At 41.6% G+C, this 22793-nt stretch overlaps 1 protein-coding gene across 1 annotated transcript in view; it reads right to left on the minus strand.

Annotated features, from left to right (window-relative positions):
- The window catches only part of PDGFD (platelet derived growth factor D), a gene marked incomplete at its 5' end in the record, with an annotated part of 59905 nt that overhangs the window by 33315 nt on the left and 3797 nt on the right, over window positions 1-22793 (minus strand). Inside the window, one exon of the mRNA XM_009587849.1 lies at window positions 22120-22300. Within this exon, the coding sequence (XP_009586144.1) occupies window positions 22120-22300 (181 nt within the window). The remainder of the gene's footprint in view (window positions 1-22119; window positions 22301-22793) is intronic.

Below are 22793 nucleotides of genomic sequence, written 5' to 3' on the forward strand. Positions count from 1 at the left end.
ACTTGGGAAGACAAACGTCATCACTCCGAACATCCCCCCACTTCCTTCTTCTTCCCCCAGCTTTATATGCTGAGCATGACGTCATATGGTATGGAAAATCCCTTTGGTCAGTTGGGGTCAGCTGTCCCAGCTGTGTCCCCTCCCAGCTTCTTGTGCACCCCCAGCCTACTCGCTGGTGGGGTGGGGTGAGGAGCAGAAAAGGCCTTGACTCTGTGTAAGCACTGCTCAGCAGTAAGGAAAACATCCCTGTGTTATCAACACTGTTTCCAGCACAAATCCAAAACATAGCCTCATGCTAGCTACTATGAAGAAAATAAACTCTACCCCAGCCAAAACCAGCACACTGGGGTAATTGGATTTGGTTTGGTAAAAGAATATTTCTCTGCCAAAACAACTATAAACTATGGCTAACAAAAGCTGAGGTGATGCTCTCCACTTCAGGGAGCAGGAAGGGTTCACAAAAGAGTTGTGGTTAGGAAGAGCCCAGACAGCATCCTAGAGTGACATTTAGGGCCTACCAAGTTTAATAAGGTCCCCTCCTGAAGGAGCAACCTTCTCTACTGTGACCTTGTCATGGGAGTGGAAGAGAAGTGAGGGGGAAAGGTAAAAATGTAGGCATGTTCTTGGGGCAAGTAAATATGAGAAAGAGGAAGAAAGAAACAAACGAAGGAAAAATGAACATAGAGAAGATGAATGTGTTGGGCTCTGTCTGTGGTCACCTCATTTGTGGTATTTAGATGCCATAGCTGTAAACTACACAACAGAGAAGCAGCTTCTAGAAGTTTGCAGAGGCACAGGGCTAAGGGATATACTGAGGCACAAAGCAGATTCTGCAAAACCAAATCAGAGGTGAAATGGGGCATATTCAAAGAGGTCCAGTGCAGAAACAAAAAGAAGTCGGAATGTCTCACTGGAACATATGAATTAGGGTCTAGGACAGTGAAAGGTCTGTAAGGAAAACCGAGGGTAAATTATAACTTAAAGAAAAAGAGATGAAATTATCCTAACATTTAGATTAATAAAAGGAAACTCAGTGATAGCTATTTTTGAACAGTAATCAACATGCATCTATTGCATTCAGAGCTGTTTGCTGACAAGTAGCTGATAAGCAGATAAACTTGTAGTGAGTAATAATAAATTATAATAATCTGGAAATAAGATCTTTCTTTTTTCCCTGTAACAAGCAATAGTACCAATACTTTCTCTGAACATTGAATTTATAGATAGTACATTTTATATACAAAGCAACAGGTATTTCAAGCAAATAAACCCCAAACTCAGAACATACTGTGTAACAGCAACAGTGTTAGGTAAGTAAGAGGCAAAAGAAAAGTCATAGTTCTATTTAAAAAAATGCTGTGATAAATACTCAAGTTTGTACACCTCCACTGAGTAATTATAATTTCTCATGTGGCATTTTAGTACACTGCAATTTCTATTCTTAAAGATAAATAAACGTATAGAGATGTACACTTTGAAATATCTTTTTCTTTTACCATACTTTCAATCCATCACATTGCTAGGTTTCATTTTCATATCAGAATGATATTTATTACCACTTGTCCTAAGGATGCTGAAAGATACCTATTTTCCTACAGCAGGCTACTCCTAGGAAGTCAGAGGCTGCATTTTTCTTACCTACAGTAATGGCCAAACGACTGCTCTCTTCAGTTCTGGTGACCAGGCTTTAAATGATGAATTTGGAAACCATGCAACAATGATTATTTGTAGTCTGGAAATCATGCCTTGCAATGAAAGATTAAATGGAGGCCAGTGTCTTTCAAGAAGGTTAGAGGTACCTTAACATTGTCTCTCCAGATAACAACCTGTAGTTAGCTACAAGAGGCTGTTACCAATGTTAACAAGCTCTTTTATCTAGCAGTGTAAGCATTTAACAAAATCAGGTGGCTGTAATCTGAAGGCAGTAATATTCAAACTGGAAGTATGAGCATATTTTACCACTTACGACAACTATTACTGGAACAGATAAGAAATGAACAAATAACTTTAACCATATTGAATTTTCCTTTCTATTTTTTGGTGTAGTCCCATAAAGGCAGGCCATCCATGACACCACTATTTTAAAGTCAGTAACAAAAGGTCAGACAGCCACCAAAGAGTGTCTGATCCCAAATGTGATAGTATGATTCTTGCCCTTTAAAAAAAGACATAAATCCGAGTTGCCACTACATATCAGTAGCTACAACCTTATCAGTTATGACTAAGTTAATACTAGTGCAAAATGACATATAAAATCACTCTTGATTTGTTCTGACACATTTATTAGCTATAGCTGAGCGGGAAGCATAAGATACTTAAAATTTCAAAAGTTTAAGGCTGTAATAATGATTCAGGTTAACTGCAGTTTGATACATTTATTTATGAAAAGTCAAAGTAAAACTGAAGCAGAAAAATATATTTAATAACAGTTATGTTTGGTCAATACTTCTCTTCATCCTTTACCTAGTTTTGGAATTAGGCATTGCTGGGTGCCTATTATAACAGTACCCAAGACATTGACATTTAAATGATCTCTCTAAAAGGTCAGGTAACACTTGCTCAAATGAGATGATAGCTATACCTGTGAAAACTCAGATGTCCCGTGAGCACCCCATTTGATGCACATACCCACAAGAGAGTGCATAGGACTTCACTGCTGTGCTGTGCAAATTGTGCATTACCTTTCATTTTTCTATTTACCACAGAGGCCTGTCCTTATATCTCCATGCACAGGGGATTTCATTTGCTAGTGGCTACTCTGGTGCACACTACAGTTAAGCAAATGTAAACAAAATCAACTAACATTCATTGTAAATACTCTGCAATCCCTCCTTTGCCATTTTTACCTGAATGGCAAATTTTACTTCTGCAATTACACACTGCGACACAAAACTTGAAAGGCTCTTCCAAGTCGTCACTTCCAAACCCTGATTATTTCAGGCAACTCCACCATCTTAAACAGCTCACTGTCCACTTTGAACCTAGTTAGGTTTTTTTGCTCCTTCCAATCCCTCAGACTGGTTGGTTGTTTCCAAGCTAAATTTATCTTCATTGCACTTTGTCCTGGTTTCGGCTGGGATGGAGTTGATTTTCTTCCTATTAACTGGTATAGTGCTGTGTTTTGGATGTAGTATGAGAATAATGTTGATAACACACTGATGTTTTAGTTGTTGTAAGTAATGTTTACGCTAGTCAAGGACTTTTCATCTTCCCGTGCCCTGCCAGGTGCGTGGGGGGCTGGGAGGGAGTGTGGCCGGGACGGCTGGCCCAGCTGGCCAATGGGCTATTCCATACCATATGATGTCATGCTCAGCATGTAAGGCTGGGCGAAGAAGAAGGAGGGGGGTGGCGTTCGGAGTGATGGCATTTGTCTTCCCAAGTTACCGTTACGCGTGATGGAGCCCTGCTTTCCTGGAGATGGCTGAACACCTGCCTGTCGATGGGCAGTAGTGAATGTTTTGCTCTGCTTGCGTGCGCGGCTTTTGCTTTCCCTATTAGACTGTCTTTATCTCAACCCACGAGTTTTCTCACTCTTACCCTTCGGACTCTCTCCCCCATCCCACCCCAGGGCGGGGGTGAGTGAGCGGCTGCGTGGTGCTCAGTGGCCGGCTGGGGTTAAACCATGACACACTTAAGTAAGTGCCAGCTTTGTCCTTTTCTTCCTCTCCTGAGTTTGCTTCCTGCAGTACTTCTGAAGAGATGTTATATCTCCTCTCAGCATCCGTTTTATTACTCTAAGCAAGCCAAGTTGTCTTGGCCCTCAGTAAAAGATGTCCTCTTTTCCCCCGACTGTCCTGTAGTTGTTCCCTGAATGCAGTCCAAGAAAGATGCGGTTGCTCCATACTATGGGGACTAAAGCTGTACAAAGTATTCCAGAAAAGATGCAACTACCACCTCATTGCCTAGTACACCCAGAAACCTCCTTCTCCCCTCTTCGCTAACCAGTGAGATGCCATTTAACAGCAAATGTTTTTGTTATTAATCTCTAATAAGTGACCTCTTTGCTCTTTTTGGGCTGTTGCATTTCACTGCAAATCAATTCTCTGGTGCTCAAGGTCACCCACTTCTCCTCTCTGATACTCTGATTTTCCCATTCACGAGCAATGCACTTCAGCTCTGTGTGTGCTGCAAAAGCCATTAAAATGCTACTCTGACAGGTTGTGCTCTGGTCCCTAAAAAAACCCAAAAATAAAACCTATCATAAGACCAACCCTTTAGAAACTCCCATTAGCGAGCTCTCCCTGGCTGGCTGCTCTCTTTTGCATTACAGCCCACTGTCTCCCCTTTGCCTGCCTCGTGGCTCTTTCATTAATTGCCATCTCCTCCAGCGTAAGTGATTGTTTCCGGCATGGCACCGGGTGAGATGCTCCTCTGAAGTCCAATTAGATTTGCTATACAGCATTTCCTTCCTCTCCAGACTATCCTCCAGTCTGGTATGAGCTCCTTTGATAAAGAGATGTGGAGGTTTTTTCTAGTTTCCTGTATCTTTAACCACCTTCTCTGCTGACAAGTGCCCCGTAAGCTTTCTAGGTCAGACTAATGAGCGTGCAGTTGCCCCGGCCACTCCTGCCATTGATGTTATAGACTGCCACTGCATTCGCTGTTTCCATGTGAGCCCTGGCTCACCGCATCTCACTCCAGGGATGCAAGCCAGGTGCGTCCAGCTAAGACTGTGGCTGCTCCCTACTCCTGTTATACTATTATTACATAGAAAGGGAGACTTGCTTTCAGCAGTGACTCTTTGTGCCTTATGGTCTGCAGTGCCCATCTCTTGCCAGTGACAATGCAGGGAGCTGAAGGCATTCGGGCTCCTTCCTCACCTCAGTTCAGTGTCCAAGCACACCTGTGCCATGGTACCAGCTCAGTTTGCAGAGCTTGCTGGTTCCCCTCTGATATCCCATGCTGGCTCTGCCAAGGTGGTGGGGAGCGGACATCAAGAGGGGTCCTGGTCAGTGTGATGCTGCACATCAAAATGGTGTCGGGGAGCTGCCAGGTGGAAAAGAGCTTTGGAGGATTGACCCCAGGAGCCAAAACCTCGCTCCCAGTTCAGAGTCCAGTGCCCTTGAGAGGACTTCGGCGAACTTCTGCCACGCTGACTGACAGGTTTTTGGAAGCAGCCTCCCTGGTAATAGGCAAATCTGCCCTGAGCACAACTGAAAAAGCTGACACTTCACTTGCCCGTCAGTGTCCAGGTGGGCAAAAAAGTCTTTCAGAGTTAACAGAAGGCAGTGACAGCAGGTTATTTTGGGTCCTCCTTCTTGGCGTGACTCATACCAAACAGGAATGTACTGAGAGGTCCCAGTAGAAGGGTAGAAGGGAAAACATTAATGAAAGAAAACCTCCCAGGAGCTAACTATTCCTTTTCTGTCATCTGTCTCCTTGGGTTTCTACTTTTTTTATATAGTTTTAAGCACACTCTATAATCAGTGGAAAATAATCATTAACAAATACAGCCTAATTTCATTTAATATTCCAAGTTTTCCGTTGTTCTACTAGGAGGATCTGCTAAGTGCTCTGATATGCACACTCACATTTTCAGATGTGATTTGGGAGAAACACAGGAGTAGTAATAATAATAATGAAAAACGCTAATGGAGCTAAGCAAATTTAATTCCAAAGCTGAGGACACAATGTAAAAAGGTACCGGTAAGGGACATTAGCTGTCCTAGCAGCAATCCCAGCCTACTGATTTTTTGTGAAGGATCCATTTGTTTTTGAGCTCTCTCCCAGAGGATGCCGTTTAATTCTGCAGTAAGCATGCAGCAGGAGCATGTGTTAGGTTTCACAGATAATGCAAAGCAAAACAATGTGTTCACCCTCCTGCTTTGACTGGAAGGCATTGCGTTTTCTGGGACAACAAAAAAGGACTGCTACACAAACTTTCTAAGATGACAACAACAGTCATAAAAATAGCAAGAATACATAATCCCTGAAGAATACAAAAACCAGTTTCTCTTAGCTTTTCCAGGTTTTTGATGGGATCAAAAGCAGTTGATTTATTGCAAACAGCAAGGGATACTGCTTATTTGGAATTTCTTTTAACTTGAATTTCATCAAACAGCTAGAGTAAGGAAAAGGAATCTATTCAGACTGGACTTCCAGCCCCAGACCTATTCCTAAAAATTGTCATTGCTCTTAAAGCTAAATACAAGTACCTTAGGAACATTCATGCTTCTCATTTCTTTTTTGCGTTATTCTTACAAACGTCAATTATAAGTAACACTATGAATGAAGACTAGATAAAAGGAAAACACCTTACATTTGCCCCATTTTTGTAAAGAATTTGACTAAACCATGTTATCAGTTTTGGGATCAGCTTACCAAAAGCCAGTCTGGGAAATCCTTCTAAACACCAAATTGAGACCATGATCTCAGGACCAGGAAAGTGTGTACTGGGTCAAAATAAGTGTGTGACACATTTTATTTAAATTCTGACTAAATACAAGCATAACCAAATAGACTAAGGATGGCTGTAGAATAGGCTAAATATTTTTCAAGCAATGAAAATCAAGAGGAACAGTTTATTTCAGTTTTATACTAATGACCTGGAAAATGTCACAGAAGTTGAAGCTGGAAAAAAAATTAGAAGTTGGAAAAAAAAAAAAAGAAGTTGTAAACATCATTTAATACAAAAAAATATGCTGGAACTACCAGAGGTCAGAAGCAGAGGCAGGAAAGAAAAATAAGCTTTCATTTAGAAGAATGTAAATGGAGAAAAAGGTACAAGCCACAAAGTCTATTTGATGGCACACATGGACTCAAAAAGGAACTTGTGCCAATAGCCTGGGCTGAGAAAAGAAGAAAAACATGACACTAATCTGCAATGTGACATGGTGGCATGGCACACAGGGCGACTTATGGCTTCATACACAGAGATCTCCCCCAGGGCATGGGGAGATGCTCCCTCCATACCAAGGAGATACCACACCACCACAAATCACCAAGGGGATACCACACCACCACAAGTCACTACCTCCCAGGGGACCACGGGCAGAGGTGGGGGCGTGTGAGCATCTGCATGTCTTCACCACCTTCCCATGAGTGCAGGACAGGGTTGTGCTCCAAAAAAAGCACCACAGACCTTGTGGGTGCAAGCGGCTTCTCTGGAAACCAAAGACAGGTATTCTCCAGACAACAGGCACAGCCAGTTAGTTTTAACTTGTCCGGGTGTGATATCAGTATCAGTACAAATTGCAGGAGGTAGCTTCATACCCCATCTATGAACACACCAAGGTGGCACCAAACCCATGCTATTCCGGTCTCACAATGCTGGGCTGAGCAGGCCAGGTTTTTAGGCTGTCCACCTCCATCAGCAATGCAGGCTTATGGGGAGAAAACATGTTTAAGCAATGCAGGCTTATGGGGAGAAAACATGGGGAGAGCGCTCTTGTACCCTCCGGCAGAAAGACTTTGTTCTGTGGTTCAAAAACTCTGAGTCTTTCCTGAACACCAAACAACATTTTTAATGTACCAAACTTACAGTCTGTTGAGTTTTTACTGCTGCTTTTGATACAGCCCTCCTGGCCACCGTGTCCACCTTTGTTCAGGATGACAAAATCTCCTGGATAGCCATGCACCATCGGAAGACCAGCAGCTGTGCAAGCCTCCAGATTTCAGCTGCTGGCATGACAAGTGTTTTCTCTGCTTTTAATCTATTACTTAATGCACCTGGAAAACGTACCTGAACCAGCACTGAGCCAGCAATGCTAGTGCACAAAGTTGCTGTTAAGGCGGGAAAGCAGAGTGTTTACTTTCACGTATTTGTGATGGAGATAAATTACATATAAAGGGAGTGCAGTGTCCTATTTTCTGCTGCCTTATATTATCTGCCCTGACTGCTTTTTTTTCTTCCCTTCAGAGTTTAATAATACCAATTTTTCTGTATAAACTCATGTGTATGCAGAAAAGGGGTGGAAGGCCTGAATAAGAATATGACCGATATATCCAGGCTCTCTGCTACCCATGAGCATAAGATAAGCACAGCAGACCTTGTGTCATCATGCCTGCCTAGAGGACAGGCGGCTCAGAGCTAATACGGACATGTAGTGCAATGCACATTTTGAAATAAGGATCTCATTTCCAGTCAGGTGCAAAAGTTTCACCTCATCTGTAAAAACAGCAATTGCTTTCTGTTTGGTTTAGGCACCCATACCTACACAGAATTCCCAATTAATGTTTACTTCTAGAGAACGCAAAGTTTTCAGCAGCCTGTTTCCATCACTAGCAGCCTCTTCAGCATGCAACATAAACCATACGGAGCAGTCGGACTAGCTGTCCTCATACTGTCCCAGGTTCTTCCAAGCATTTTTTTGTTTCAAGTTTATTGGCCAGACCTCGGTGCGAGATAATTTTTGTGGCCCAAAGGTGGTTGTTTTACCCTGCCTTACAGCAGTTGAAAAATTAGCCCCATTCTTTCTAGGCCTTTTTCCCAAGTTTAAGGGTTTGCTTGTGCTTTTAATTTTTTTTCTCAAAGATTCTCTTTTAAAATTACCCATAAGTCTGCAAACATTGAACCCCAGGGCTCACAGATGCCGTTAACTGTGTCACTCGGTGCTGAAAGAAAAGACCAACCTCCATGTAAGAACTTTTGGGCTACATCTATATCAGTAAATAAACTGAGGTAGAGATTCATCAGACATGGTATGACTCATGTCCTAGGACACAACTATCACCCTGCAAAGGAGAGTGGCCACAACAAACTGCATATTGGAAACAGCCCGAGGCCCGTGCTGGCCCCAAACTGGCCATGCTAAAAATGTGAGAGTGCAAACAGCCTTGTGCCTATGCTTTGGCTCACACCCTGCCTGTTTAATAGTCTTTTCTGACAACTTGGGATACTTTAAAGGTACATACTCTTTGCTGACAATTTGGGGTATATAGACTTATATAGACTTCTTTATTAGAGGGTCTGATCCTACAAGAGCTTGTATTTACGCTTCATTATATGACTGATGGCTGGACAACAACAGTGTCTAGAATCAAAAACACGCAATGAGAAAACATGGTGCCTGATTCCTACAGTTTGAGGGAAGCTTTCATTACAGAGTATGTTTTACCACACATCACCTAAGAAATACATCAGGACACAAATATTGATTAAAAAGAAGTATTTTTATAGCTGCCAAGATCAGAAGTATTATTAAAAAAAAAGGCTTCTGCAGCTTAAGAAAAGAAGGGGACCTGGAAAGTAAGTTTTGTCTGCCACAAAACATCAATTTGTACAATTAAAATACTTCCCCAAACAAAACCTATTAAAATGAAAAAAACCCTGTTGTCAAGGGTCACAGAAAAATTGGATGTTATTTGAGTCTGCTGAAAATGATCTGACAAGATACACAAATTCCACATATCTAAAAATTATTTTTAGCTTCCAGTGCTGCAGATGAGTTGCAAAATCTGACCCTGTGTAGTTACAAGCTCAGACCTTCTCTAATTAAGCTTCGACTGGTTATCAAACTGACAATCGAGGAAAACAACTGCATTTTTCTTGGTATTACAAGAGACAGGAAATGTGATAGATCTTTTTTTTTTGGCAAGGCATGTATGTTCAAAATCATTTCAGCATGGAGAGAAATGTGTGCCTTGAAAAATAGACGGGGGGTTGTAGGCAAAGGACTATGGTAACAACCCAGGCACTGGGTTTGAGGAGGTGTTCAGTTCAGTAGCACAGAGCTCAGCACCAGGCAGGGGCTTATTTTATGTAACAGTGCCACTTAGCCAAAAATTTTCTAATAAGATTTATTCTATCAAGTCTAAAGTGACAGGAACCCTGCAACTAATAAAAGATGTGTGTGTGAATATGCACGTGTAAGGGAAAAACAGAAACACTCTGTGACATATCTGTCATCTGTATTATTATGAAGACATGCATGGACTTTATCAAGTGCTCAGAGCAAAGCAGAAGATTGTAAATTTAATAAAGATGTATGCATAGAAAATACAAATCAGATTTATACAGTGCCGTGACTGTCTTTGGAAATGTGGTGTATAGCATAAAGGTCATTGAAGCTCGAAGCAATGTGCGGAGCAAAGAAGAGTGCTGGCTTGCAAGCACGCCAGCTTCTCCAGCGTGGAGGAAGGACCTTCTTTGATGACCTGGAACTGCAGAGTCAGAATAAGACTAAAAGTTGTTAAAAGGAAGTGTAGAGATCCCAAGGGCTCCAGTTATGATGTAGCCCTTGGAGGAGGGCAGGGATGAGAATAGCTAGCAGCTATACCAGCTCCCACTCATCAAAACAGCTGCAAGAAGTAAAAAGCTCAGTGGCTCGGCACGGTCTAGAGCTGATTTTTGCTGTTTCATCCTTCCTGGTTTGGAATCTGGGATTACTGTTCTCCATTTCGTAATCATACAATTGCTTAAACTAGAGGGACCTCAGGTAAGTCTGGCATGCACAGAAAAAGAAAGCATCCAAATAAAAGAGAGTAGCACCCCTTTGTTCATCAGTCTCAGTTTGGCCATGCAGCCCACCCAGCTGGCACAGAGTCCCAGACTGCAAGCCGGAAAAACACAGCATGCCTCTGTAGCGTCTTTTAGAAGTTAATCTCGTGGCATTTTACAAAGCCTTGTTGTGCCTGTCTTCCAGGTGGGAAGACCTGAGGTTGTGGGAAGGTGGCAGGGCAGGCAGTGGTGGAGCCTGGCCTGGAGCTATGGCTGCGAGGCCAGCACCCTCCCCGAGGGCACCCTGCTGCGTCCAAACCTGCAGGCAATGCAACAGCGGGCACGGCTGTCTTTACCGAAGACGTGGAAAAATCACAAATATTATCACAACCCAGCAAGGCGAAAGTTCACCCTGGAAAAATGCAACCCAATGTGTTCCTAAACTACATGCTGAGCAGAAGGAGGAACCTAGGAAACTCAAAGACGGACTGAGCTGACAGAGGAAAACAAATTAAAAGACACATTCCCAGTGTTAGGGCAACCAAGCTGGCTGCTGCCATATAGACCTGCCTAAGCAGGGTATTATGGTAGGTGACCCTCCACCCATAAACAGCCTTGGTGACACTTGAACCACCAGATCCAGCTCCCTTCAACAACACAGAGACATTGTAAAAAGCTGGGAAAACATGCGGAAGTTTTGAAAAGAACATCAAAAAACTCCGTGGGGACTGGATAGCCTGAATTTCTGGGAAAGATTAAAAGCTAAATACGGACATCATTGCTTGACTAAGCAATAAGCAAAGAAGTGTGAGAACACTCTGCAAATATCTGAAGGAGATAGACACGACAAAGAGAACAGACTTCTTTATCATAAATTAGGAAGGAATACAATTGCAGGCAATGGTATGGCATTAAAAAAAGGAAAACTAAAACTGATTATCAAAGAAAAAAGTCTTTCTGACAGTGACTTATTAGTCTACAGTTTAATCTCCCGTGAGGTATACTCCTACGCTTGTTATATTTAAAAATTATACGAGATGAACTACCAATAAATTTACAATACAGAAAATTCTTGTCCTTAGAGGAAAATGGGCTGAATGACCTCACATCTTTAAATTATCAGATTCTATGTTAGGCTGCATTACACATTACTGAACAAGAAAAAGCCTACAACCCCCACTAAATTTAGTCGTGGAAATCTTAAAACAATCAGTATCATTTGATCCAGGGCTGTAAGTGTTTTCCAGCAGTTACAGCTGTTGCAACAAACAAGGCAAAGATTTATTCTATAAGCCATTAAGCACGCATTATACACAATGCATTACTTGCCCTGGCTTGCCAAAAATGACAAACACGTTGAACAGTGCTAAGATTGAAACAGACCCTGCGACCCAAACTTGGGCTAGATGAGTACAAGAGCAGGATTGTGCTGCCAGGCTTTGTAAGATAACATTGACACATGGTCAAATAAATAGTATTGGTGGAATACAAAACGTGAAGTTGAGCATAGGAGCCCATCTCTCCACAAGACTGTGAAGACATGCAATTCTTGTTTTGATTTAAAAGACAGCTTGCAACCAACACCTGCTGGGATAGGTTTTCACAAGTTCCTCAGTGCAGGCTGGAGGTCTAGCATGTTTCAATTAACTAGTCACTTCCTCTGGAAGTCTGTCAGAAGAAAATCCTGAAAGCAGACTGACTTCCTACTCTTCTCCAGCACAGTTGGTACACATTAAAGTTAAGCTGCACCTTCAGCTTTCATGGAAAATCTGGAGAAGAGGCTGCTCAACAGGAACAGGGCCTGGGAAGAACAGGCCATTTCCTCTTCCCTTGTGGCCATGGTGGTAGGAGGGACCAGCCTTGCCACACTGAAGCACCAGGAGTTAATTAACACCTCTTTGCAGCATTGTAATACAACCTTAGTGCCTAATTAACCTTTTTACAGAATCAAACATGGCATCTCTCTTCTCCCTACAAATTTGTCATCTATAACTAGATTTCTATAAAACACTCTCCAGAGTTACCAAACCAAAATGAAAGGTAAGTTCTTCATATATTATCATCATTCCACATGCTAACATTCTTCAACTGTTGCTAAAGTGGAATTAAAGGATAGAATATGGATTTACAGAGACAGCATTATGTCCTCAAATCAACAAGCTGAAATAGTCCCACTGGTCAACCAAACAGCTCATGTGATGGAGAGGTTAATGAGTACTGTTAAAAAAGTTTGACAGTGCAAACTCACCTCATGTTCATACACACTGATGTGTGGTTTAGGGTAAACTTAGGCGAGAATGGTTGGATTTAACCTTCCTCTTTAGTGTAGACAAAAAGAGGTCCACACATCTACCAGCAGCACTGATGGGGTGTTTGTGGCATGTCCAGTCTGCTACTGTATTTCCCATCTCTCCTTCTCGTGCCCTCCTAACAGTCAACTCTAAGCAGACAAATTAGCTACAAGGTCTTTCCATGTTTTCTAACAGGAGCTGTATTGAGACTACTATTGGCCTGTCCCTGTTGCAGTGTCCAGGCTATTGATATTTTCTGTCTGGTTACACAGACATGGGAAGCAAAGTCAGGGAACAGGATGGCCTTTACCCTCTCCCAGGTTATGCTCATTATGGCACAGAAAATGTACCCTTTCATTTCATGCATTACAATTTTCAGGCCTAGATCCAGTCTAACTTTCTGCTACCTATACATGCTTAATGTTAATTAAGAAAATTGCTTTATGGATACCCTGAAAAAGCTGTCCAACATATGTGGTAAGTAACATTACTGATTTTAAGACTGGCAAGCTCTAAAAAAAGCCTGAAATCATAAATCTTTTTTAAAACTAATTGATATGCCCAGAGCAGTTTTAATACAAAAATGTCTTGAATATCCTCCATCCATTTTTAACCACCAGTCATTCACAAGACTTCCACACTGTTAGGAATCATTGATTTATTTCTCTAATTATCAATGGTTACTTAAGCTTTTTCCAACAAGTTTGGGGACGGGTTTCATTTTCCTCCTCGTCCAATAGCACAGTTTTCCCACTGACCAGTAATTCATGAACTCTGGCTCACTGGAAGTCTACTTGGAATGTACTACTCTGTATTTTTATTTAACAGCGATTGCTTGACCCTAACTGACATTGAAGAACAGGGAAAAGATTAGCTTTCATATAGAATTTTTTAATGTATCCAGCTACGTTAGGACTAGAAACTGATTATGAACTCGGAAGCAGCATGGGCATGCAAGCTGAGGGGATAGACAACTCACCATGAATCTTCACACATCCCCTCACTTAGCCAAGTACAGTGGCAAGATCATGGCCAGTTGCTATGAGACATTCATTTAATTAAAAAAAACAAGTCACTATTCTGCCAGTATTACACACTTCCCAACAACTGCAACCTCCCGTAGCCCTTATCTGCTATTCTTACATGCTATGTAGTTGTTTGATCTCATCACTAATATGGTTGCATGCTTCTTGGACTTTGCATCTTCCAACTTTCTTCTGCTGTGTTTTGCAAGAAATCATGTTGATGCAGAATAAGGCTGTTGAGCTTCTACAAAGAATAAACTACGGGATTTTTTGTCTAACATGGGTAACCCTCTTGTACTGCACGTGATGGTCTTTTTCTGGTTTTGTCTTCGTATCTCTAACCTACCTTGGAAAAGTAGGAATTTCCTCTTTGGGTCACTGACTTCCTCAGGAATTCTTAAAACTGGTAAGCATTGCCAGTGGGAAATGCAGTCCTTCAAAATCTAAAGCTGCTCTAAACGAACAATGCCTCTAAGTCTTGTTAGAGTCAACTATTTGGGACAGGATACTGGATTTGAAAATAACACGCTTGTGTTTGTATAATCCTTTGAAGATATGAAGTGCTACATTTTCTTGTCCTTGGCCACCTCCATGAGTTTGGTGAATTCTCAAACAGTGCACTACTTGATTAAAGATGTGGCGTTTTCAACAGGAATTGGACATCAACAGGATTGCTGTTATGTTAAGACAGATCGATGACAACGTCCTGCAAAGGAGTCACACTTTAACTGAGCTGTCAACAAATCAGGGACAGAGGAGAGCAAATGGCCAGTTCTCCACCATGCTGTTCAAACAACAAAACTGCCAAGCACACATGCTTGCAGCTGGGAAAACACAGACACTGAGGTCTATTTTCCTTTCTGATTAAAACAATTGTTTTATCAGGTGAAGTCTGAGAGCTTCCAGGAGCTTCTGTGTGCTTACTGGGTCCCGCTGCTTCTGGTTTTGGTATCTTCCGTGCCAGAAGGTTTGTATTTCCCTGGCCATAACTCAATTCCTCACCCATGTTCCCGGCTGACTCATTTCACTTTTGATACATCCCCAAATCCAGCCTTACTGCTCCTCAAGTTCACAGTCAGAGGTTTTGCCAAAAGAGGCTGATGTATTGATATGGCCCTACTTTTGCCCTGCTTTCTACCCGATCCACAACTGCCTTCCCTCCTCTCCTAGACCCAGTCTTTCCTATTTCAGGTCCACTCTTTAAAATCTCCAACTCATCTGTCTCCTTTCCTTCCTAACCATGCCGCCACAACTCCTCTGTTTTACACAAATCCCTCCTTCCCTTCATTCCCTTGTTAAAAATGTTTCCTTAATTGCCACTCACCCTTCTTCAGCCCAAATGAAACTACTGTAATGAACAAGTGACATGTGGACATCTTCCTGGTAAATGTGGAAGGCTCCTTCTTCCTCATCTTTCATGATGTACCTGCTAAGTTTGATACTGTCTGTCACACCCTCTCTGTCCTTTGGCTTTTTTATTTTTCCTTTCAGCTTTCAAGAATCTTTGCTTGTTTGGGTCTTCTTCTGCCTCTCTGACCATTGCCTTTTGGCATTTCTGCTGCCTTCTCTCTCTCTGTGGACTTGCCTCTTTCACTGTGTGTGCTTGCCTTACCCACAATTACCTTTATTTCTGAACTTGGACTATACAAAACTCTCCTCCCTTGCCTTTGCTGCTGCCACTGTTTCATTGCCATTCTTGGATGATCCTGTATCAGTCCTTCCCTCTAGTACTTGTAGCATCCTCTGATGCCAAGCTGGTAGGTGATTCCTCTTCTCCCTGAAACGTACTTTTGTTCATCACTATCTATCAGTATCATCTCTGACTTACAAATGGCTTTAGAAATTAGGACACAAGACAGGGAGACTCCTAATGAAATTTAAAATTCAGAGAGTCACATAGTAGAAGGATTGGAACCAATCCTTGTGTCTGGGACAATAGGAGTAAACACGAAAGGGGCATCAGACCTTCAGAAGAGACCTGCCAAGAGAAGTACTACATTAGACCACAATCTAGGGAAAAATGGGAGAAGATGCAGTCTGGGACAACCGACTGTCAGGTATTGGGCCATGTCAGGTCACAGCTTTGGCCACAGCCCCCAGGCTCCCTCTGACTCAAACACTGCATTCAGCTGGTGGGTCACAGGCCTGAAAACCTGCAAGGTTTTCCACCAGAGGAGATGGGGCGGGCAAGACTTATGAGGTAGGCAGTAAAGATCTGGGGTTTTGGAAGGTGTGATAGGAGGTTGGAGGGAGAAATAGCTCTTGGTTAGATGCAAATGTTAGAATGAATCTTTTAATTAGGAACTTCGGCTGCCTCCGGAGCAGTCAATGCCGCCTGTGAAACTGCTCGTCCAGACGTGCCTTCTCAACCCAGGTTGTCAGCTTCCTTATTGCTGAGCTATCTGATCCCCAGTTTTGCTTCTTTCGTATCTTTCACTATCTTTTGTTCTGCTCCACATGCTGGGAGAACTGGAAGGTTCTTACCTACCACACCGCTTGGCTTGTCTACCACATCACATTTGCTTCTTCATCAAACCCTGCTGAAGGACAGATTAAGTCTGTGAGATGAATTAAGCAGCAGATCGAGGCTTGCTGGACCCTCACGAATCTTCATTAAATGGAAAGCATTGCTCCTCCCTGTATAAAATTACTCTGAGATGCTCCATGTCTCAAGATGCACTGAGGGACAATCTCTCTTTTTAACATGCTGTAATTTTATGTTGCTTTTTAAAACATTATAACACCTTCCACAGTAAAAAAAAAAAGTGCATAGATAATCTCTTAAATCCTCTGCTTATGTAAAGTTGGGGAAGGGATGTTAAAGATTTTGAGCAAGTTTTATCTAATTAGAAAGGACTTAATTACTTCTCTCCTGACAGATGAGCCTCTGGCTGATAATTTTATGGGTATGCCTTGAGCAAAACCACAGAAAACAGTTTTCTGCCAGAACTTAAGAAAATAGAAGATTCATCATACAGATTGTTACGAGTTTTGCACATGGGTAGTATTTATAAAAAATCTTTGCTGTCTAGCATAGGCAATCAAAACTGAAATCAGAGAAAGACTAGCAGAAGAACAACTGATAAAGCTTCCACGTGTAAGTTCTTGCTTCTTCACTGTGAGATCTATTTCATGATCAACCACTTTATTAACCAATTCGCTCCCCCCCACCCCATTCCTCTCCTTCTGTACCCCCAGCAATTTACTGGGATCCCTTCTGTGGATTATCTAAAAGCAGGGAAGGTATTCATGCACCGTTATCATGCCTGTTGTCACATGAGATATATTATACGGGCAGAATATTTTGTCTTGGAGACAGAAATGAAATGTCTATTCTGTGAAAGAAGTGACAAGCTAACACAGAAGCACAGCAGCAAAGACTTGTGCAGCTCCTGGGCTGGATTCAGCTCTGTGGCCACTGATAAAGAATTAATCATCCTCTATGGTCTTTACGGATCTGTATTCACACTGACGGTTGAATCTTTTTGCAACCATGTTAACTCTTACAAGGAAGTTTATTTATTGATGTATTTAAAAAAACTGCAGCCTGGTGCTGCATTACTTGTGCAAACAAATCTGCTAAAATACAGGGAGCCAGTCGCTTAATTCAGAGTGATTGTGAGTACAAGTATCAGGACCAGGTTCTTATTCTGCCCATTTTCATTTTCTGATTGTGCTTTGAATTTCTGGTGTTTTCTTGTGAGCCTAACAGACAAGTATCAAAGAGTTTAAGTCTAGTATTTGAACTAACTTTGACTGGTCAACATTTTTTTGCATGGGCAAGTAATTAAATTTTATTAGACTGCCTGTGGTGTCTTTCCCCACTTTGTGACAAATGTTCTTTTTTTGATCATGTGAGTGGTGGTGACCTACAGCCTGGATGTTTAGCAGAAAGCTAGTTCTCTGTAAAGTTCCACATGATGGATCAAAACCCAAAGTTCGCCCCCCCAGTCCATTAATTTCTTTATGGCTCCTTCATTCAAGAAATGTCACTTCAAACAAGCAAAAATTACTCATGATCTACCACACCGATACACATTTTGACACATAAGTTTATCCTGGGACAAATGCACTTATGTTCTCCTGTTTAGCACCACATGTCCACCATTGTTGGTTTACAATTCCCAAAGAAGTAAAGATTGCTCTTAATGCCATGTGATGTTTCCTAGTCATGAATTATACTAAAAAGAAAAGAAAGGTAAAACCATATATATATGTGTGTATATGTAAAAAGATGTATATGTAAATATATATTTTTTAACCTTACATCTTTGTATATATGCATGTTTGTACTTATATATACATATGTTCCAAGCTTTCTTGAAGCCCTTGTTTCCAATAATGACTTTAGTCAAAGTTCCCAAATACGGATTTCATTTAGGATTAATGAAACAATTAGTAAGGCAATAACAATTTACTGTTATAACCATATAACAAATATGTGCCTTTTGTAATAAACTTAAAATAGTGGTTTTAATTAGCAAATGGAATCCAACATTTTCTAGTCGTCTCATTAAAATGAAATTAAATGCAGGGTTGAGAATTTTAATTCAAAACATTCACCTTCATTGTTGGAACACGTTCCTGAACGAATTCCTAGATTATTTTAGTAAATGTCCATGCTAATGTACTTGTAAAACCTGGGGTCCAAACTTGTTAACATTCTCTTCTCAAATCAGGACATCGGAAAAATTTCACTTCAGAAGGAAAAAGGGGATTGTATAAAATTACTTCAATCAAGAAAAGATTATTTCCATGTGTAGCAGTGTAACTTAATTTACATTCCTACATCTCAAAATAATTGATGCAGTATTTTTAGTAATTATTGAATACTTACTTGCTACATGCAAGATCCCTCAGTTGAGGTAACTGCACTGCAAGCAGCAGTGGACTGAACTTTTACATTTGCCGCAATATGGAATATTCACATCACCTGCATTACGGTGTGCAACCCAGGGGCCTCTCTCCTGACAGTGCCTACCTCCCCTCTAGCAACGGTGTAAGTAACCTAAGATGACTTATCTTTCTCTGTATCACGTATTTCTACAGTGTTTGTTGTGAAACACTATGTCCTTAGAGTAAGAAATTATATAATGCATGAGAAAAAAAGACTGAAATACCTCAGTGTCTTCGATACTGCAAATTGAAGTTTCTAAGGCAACTCGATCAAGAAAAGTAAAAAAAAAAAAAAAAATGTTTGAGAAATAAGCACTTTAAGCGATAACGGCAGGAGGAATTTCAAACAAATTTGCAGCTAAGTGAGGCTCATGCCTAATAGCTGTCCAGGGCTTGCTCCAGACCATTTTTGCTCTAGGTCTGTGAAGCTTGAAGGAAAAGACAGTTTTTAAAGAGGTTCAAGGGAGACATTTCTCTGTGTGGATACTCAGGCTAAGCCAACAAACTGCACAGCTACAACTGGGGGCTTTGAGTGTGAAGTGTCCGTAGACACCAGCCACCAGCTGCACATACTTGCCTACTTCTGCACCGTCACAGACAGCACAGAGTAGGACTGACTTTTTCCAGCCACGTTAGGACACCTTTGACTCTTATTCAACTTGGGATAAGCAATGGGGCACACTCAAGTCACTAATAAGCTCCTGGAGTCAGCTCCACCCTGGAGCTCCCACCCCCCCCAGGGAGTCCCATGGCTTCATGGAGAAAGAGCGGATCAGGGACAGGCAACAGGCAGCAACATGTTGGATCTGCCCCTTGTTGCTCCAACACCACCCTCGCTGCTCCCCCTCCGGCCTTCCTAGTCCCTCAGACCCACAGAGGGGAGGGCAGAGGCAGAGGTGCCAAGAGGCAGAGGATGCGGGGAGAAGAGGAGGAAGAGGAAGAAGGTGGAGGGAACCAGCCTTGGCAAGCAAAGGTGGCTAAATGCTGTGTTCAGTGTCCAGACTTTATTTCACAGATTTGCTCCCTTGCCCGTTGTCCCTTATCTTATATTGGGACAGTTAATTATTCCCACACATCCGTATGGCTTTCAACCTTGTCCTGTTAAAGATCATCCTTGTATTTTTTTCAGTCTAATTTTCCAGAGTCGCCTTGAATTCTAATTCCACCATCCTGAGTGACTGAGCCCCTCCATCTTACGTGGGTTGCTTACTTCACATGCTTTGTTTTAGGGGCAAACATGATTTTCATGGATACAAGTCTAATTTATGTCTTCTCTAGAGAAATAATCCCTTTTTTTTTTCTCTAAATGGTACTGAAATGTAAAGTTAATGCAAAACCACAAGTACACGAAGATAACGATGTATGTTTCTGCTAAGCTCTGCGGTGCCTCATTTGTGCCTCATGCAGAGTGCTGAACTAAGTAAAATCTTGATCTGCATCAAATGAAGTGAACTTAACTGACTTCCTTGAAGATTCATAAATGAGAAGGCCAGAGAGCAAGGCTGCGAGGCTGTTTGGCTGCATGTGTAATGGGAAGAAATTCACCCAGCCATTCTGGCACCACGCTCAGGAGATGCAGCTGATCAATGAACTCAAGGGAACTCTCCAAATCGCTTGCTTCAATTTTCTCTGGAAAAGTATCAATAAGAGCCTGGTATACAAATAAACAACCACCATGCAGATCCAAACTCCAAATATAAGGAAAAAAAAAGGGAGTTAAAGATTTGCACATATCTCGTGCACCATTTTCCAAGAAAGCCCCCAGAAGTGGCCTTGTCTTGGAGAAGGTTACAAAGAAAAGACAAAAAGCAATGTAAAGGTCTTTCACTTCATCTGATACAAAATACCATATGTTTTTGCATGCTTCATTAATGCTCCTTGGTTTGCCGCCTAGAAACGCACAATGAGTTCAACCTTCAGGGGTCAGCAGTGCTCAGCATAACTATGAACTGAGCTCTAAGTGACTGTGGGGACTATCAAATAAGGGCTGACTCTGCTGAATATTAATCCTGCAGTTTTAGGTTGGACAATTTGGAATCTGAAAACCAGCTAAGTACATATCACCCCCCATCTCACAGTGACGTGCGAATGCCACTAATCACCTATACGGTTCCCTTCTGAGAAAAAAACAGTATTTCATTCAGAGGGTGCACTTGGAGAGTATTCTTCTGAGTAGATTTGCTAGACTGTAAAATTCTCTGTTTACTCATAGTTTTGAAATTAGATAAATACAGTAGCCTTTTTTGAGCTTTCTAGTGCAGAGAGTCCTGTGTTTTCTGTGATAACATTCATTTTTGGAAAGCATAATACGATGAGACTAGCTGTACGTGGTCTGGAATAAAGCTTGCTAAATGCAGCAGAGTTTTTGTGGCTGCACTGAAATACGAGCAGTGTAAAGAAAGGCTGCTTCACTGTCTCATTTTTATACCCAGTGGTCTTTCATAGACTGTTCTGCCTAAATTTTAGTTTTAGTAGATTACCTTCAAATTAGAATAAATTAGAGCTCAGGATTTACTCATAGTGCAATGCCTCACTCCACTAGAAGCCTAACAATTTAAATGCAAGGCAGCACAATCTTTATAGCTTTAGAGTTGTCTTGACAATGTGCTGTTTATGGACTCTTTTTAGCATACATAGGCATACATGCATCCAAAGCCGAGAGGTTGAAGTGAAATGACTCAAACAGTGGATCTCTCCTGTTACAGCATTAACATTATTGCTATTCCTGGCTTTCTTATTCTTGTTAAATAACAGTGGACTGAATAAAAAGGGAATAAGAAGTGTGATGGATATGAAAATATAATGATGACAGTATAATAAATTAATGCTTACCATTTCCTGAGTGTTTGCAAAATCTGCCTCTTTCAAGCTACACTGCACCAAAAGCATTATAATATTAATCAGGACAATACAAAGGAATACATATTTGTATCAAAATCTACTTGGAGTAATGAGCATTCCACAAAACCAAAATAAAAAAAGAGGAGGTTTTCATCTCATTGAAACAGTACATGATACACTGCTAATGCCACTGCACATACAAAGAGGCATGTTTGTAAATGGTTAAAAATACACCCTGAGCCTTAGCACATTGTCTTGCATGTAGAATTTTACTGCATGTGGAATAAACTACTCTGCATCTAACTCAGAATCACAGCCATAACCCCTCAAGGTATTTTTATTTGACCTCAAATGAACATAAAAAAGGAGCTCATAGAGCAGCCATTTCTTTGCTATTTCTGCAGCGTCTATCAAGGCACTGGCAGTGCAGCCTCAATGCAGAAAGTGTTAGTGCTTCTGAAACATGTTATTAGTGTAAATCTTGGCCTGGACTTCACTTTATTTTATAAATAATGACAGGATGTCAAAAATACTTTGATCTGTATTAATGTAGTTATTGGAATGAAAATACTTTCAGTCAATTAGTGTTTTGATCCAATGCAGTTAGCTACGCCACCCAGTCTTCAAGTACTGATGTTCTTTTACACTACAATCTGTCTCTCACCCACGACACAGCTAGGTGACTTACCACAAGGGAGTAACAAATCTTGAATCCAGGTTTAGCCACAAAGTAGTCATCGGATTTGAAGGTTATCTTTATCTGATTTGTTCTTGATGTTATTCTTGGAGGGACTTCCTTGTGTCCACACCACCGTCCTCGTATAACCGTGCTGGTCTCTGATACATCTTCCACTTCCACAAAGTCATACCTGGGAACCAGTTTGAAGGATTAGTTTTTGCTAACTCTGGTTACAGAAGATGGTTACAAATAGGCAGGAGCACAGCTGGAGACACAAAGACAACCGTCCCCCCGTTCTCCACTGCAAAACATCAGCCTAAATATTACAAATGGTGGACATGCTTGTGTAGCACAAAATACACTAAGCTGCAAGCTAGTGCCTGAGTGCTCAAATGGCTGATTTTTGGGCTCCTGGAACATGACAGACAGTATTTTCTACCATGTTAAAATAGCAATGAGAGACACTTGCATGTGCTTAGGACACAGTAGACATAGGCATTGTGTTTCATGTGGTAGATAAATAATTTAGGGACCTGCTAAAATGTTATTTAAGGCAGGCTGTCCAAGCTGAGCAGCTGCAAGCCCTTGTGCACTTTCTGGTGGTCACCCAACTCCCTGCAGCAGCAGCCACCGGCTCCTGCCTGCTGTGCCTGTCGGAGGGCTGGGGCCGGGCTGCTGCCATG

The sequence above is a fragment of the Fulmarus glacialis genome, unplaced genomic scaffold (assembly GCF_000690835.1).
Source record: "Fulmarus glacialis isolate BGI_N327 unplaced genomic scaffold, ASM69083v1 scaffold3391, whole genome shotgun sequence".
Taxonomy (NCBI): Eukaryota; Metazoa; Chordata; class Aves; order Procellariiformes; family Procellariidae; genus Fulmarus; species Fulmarus glacialis.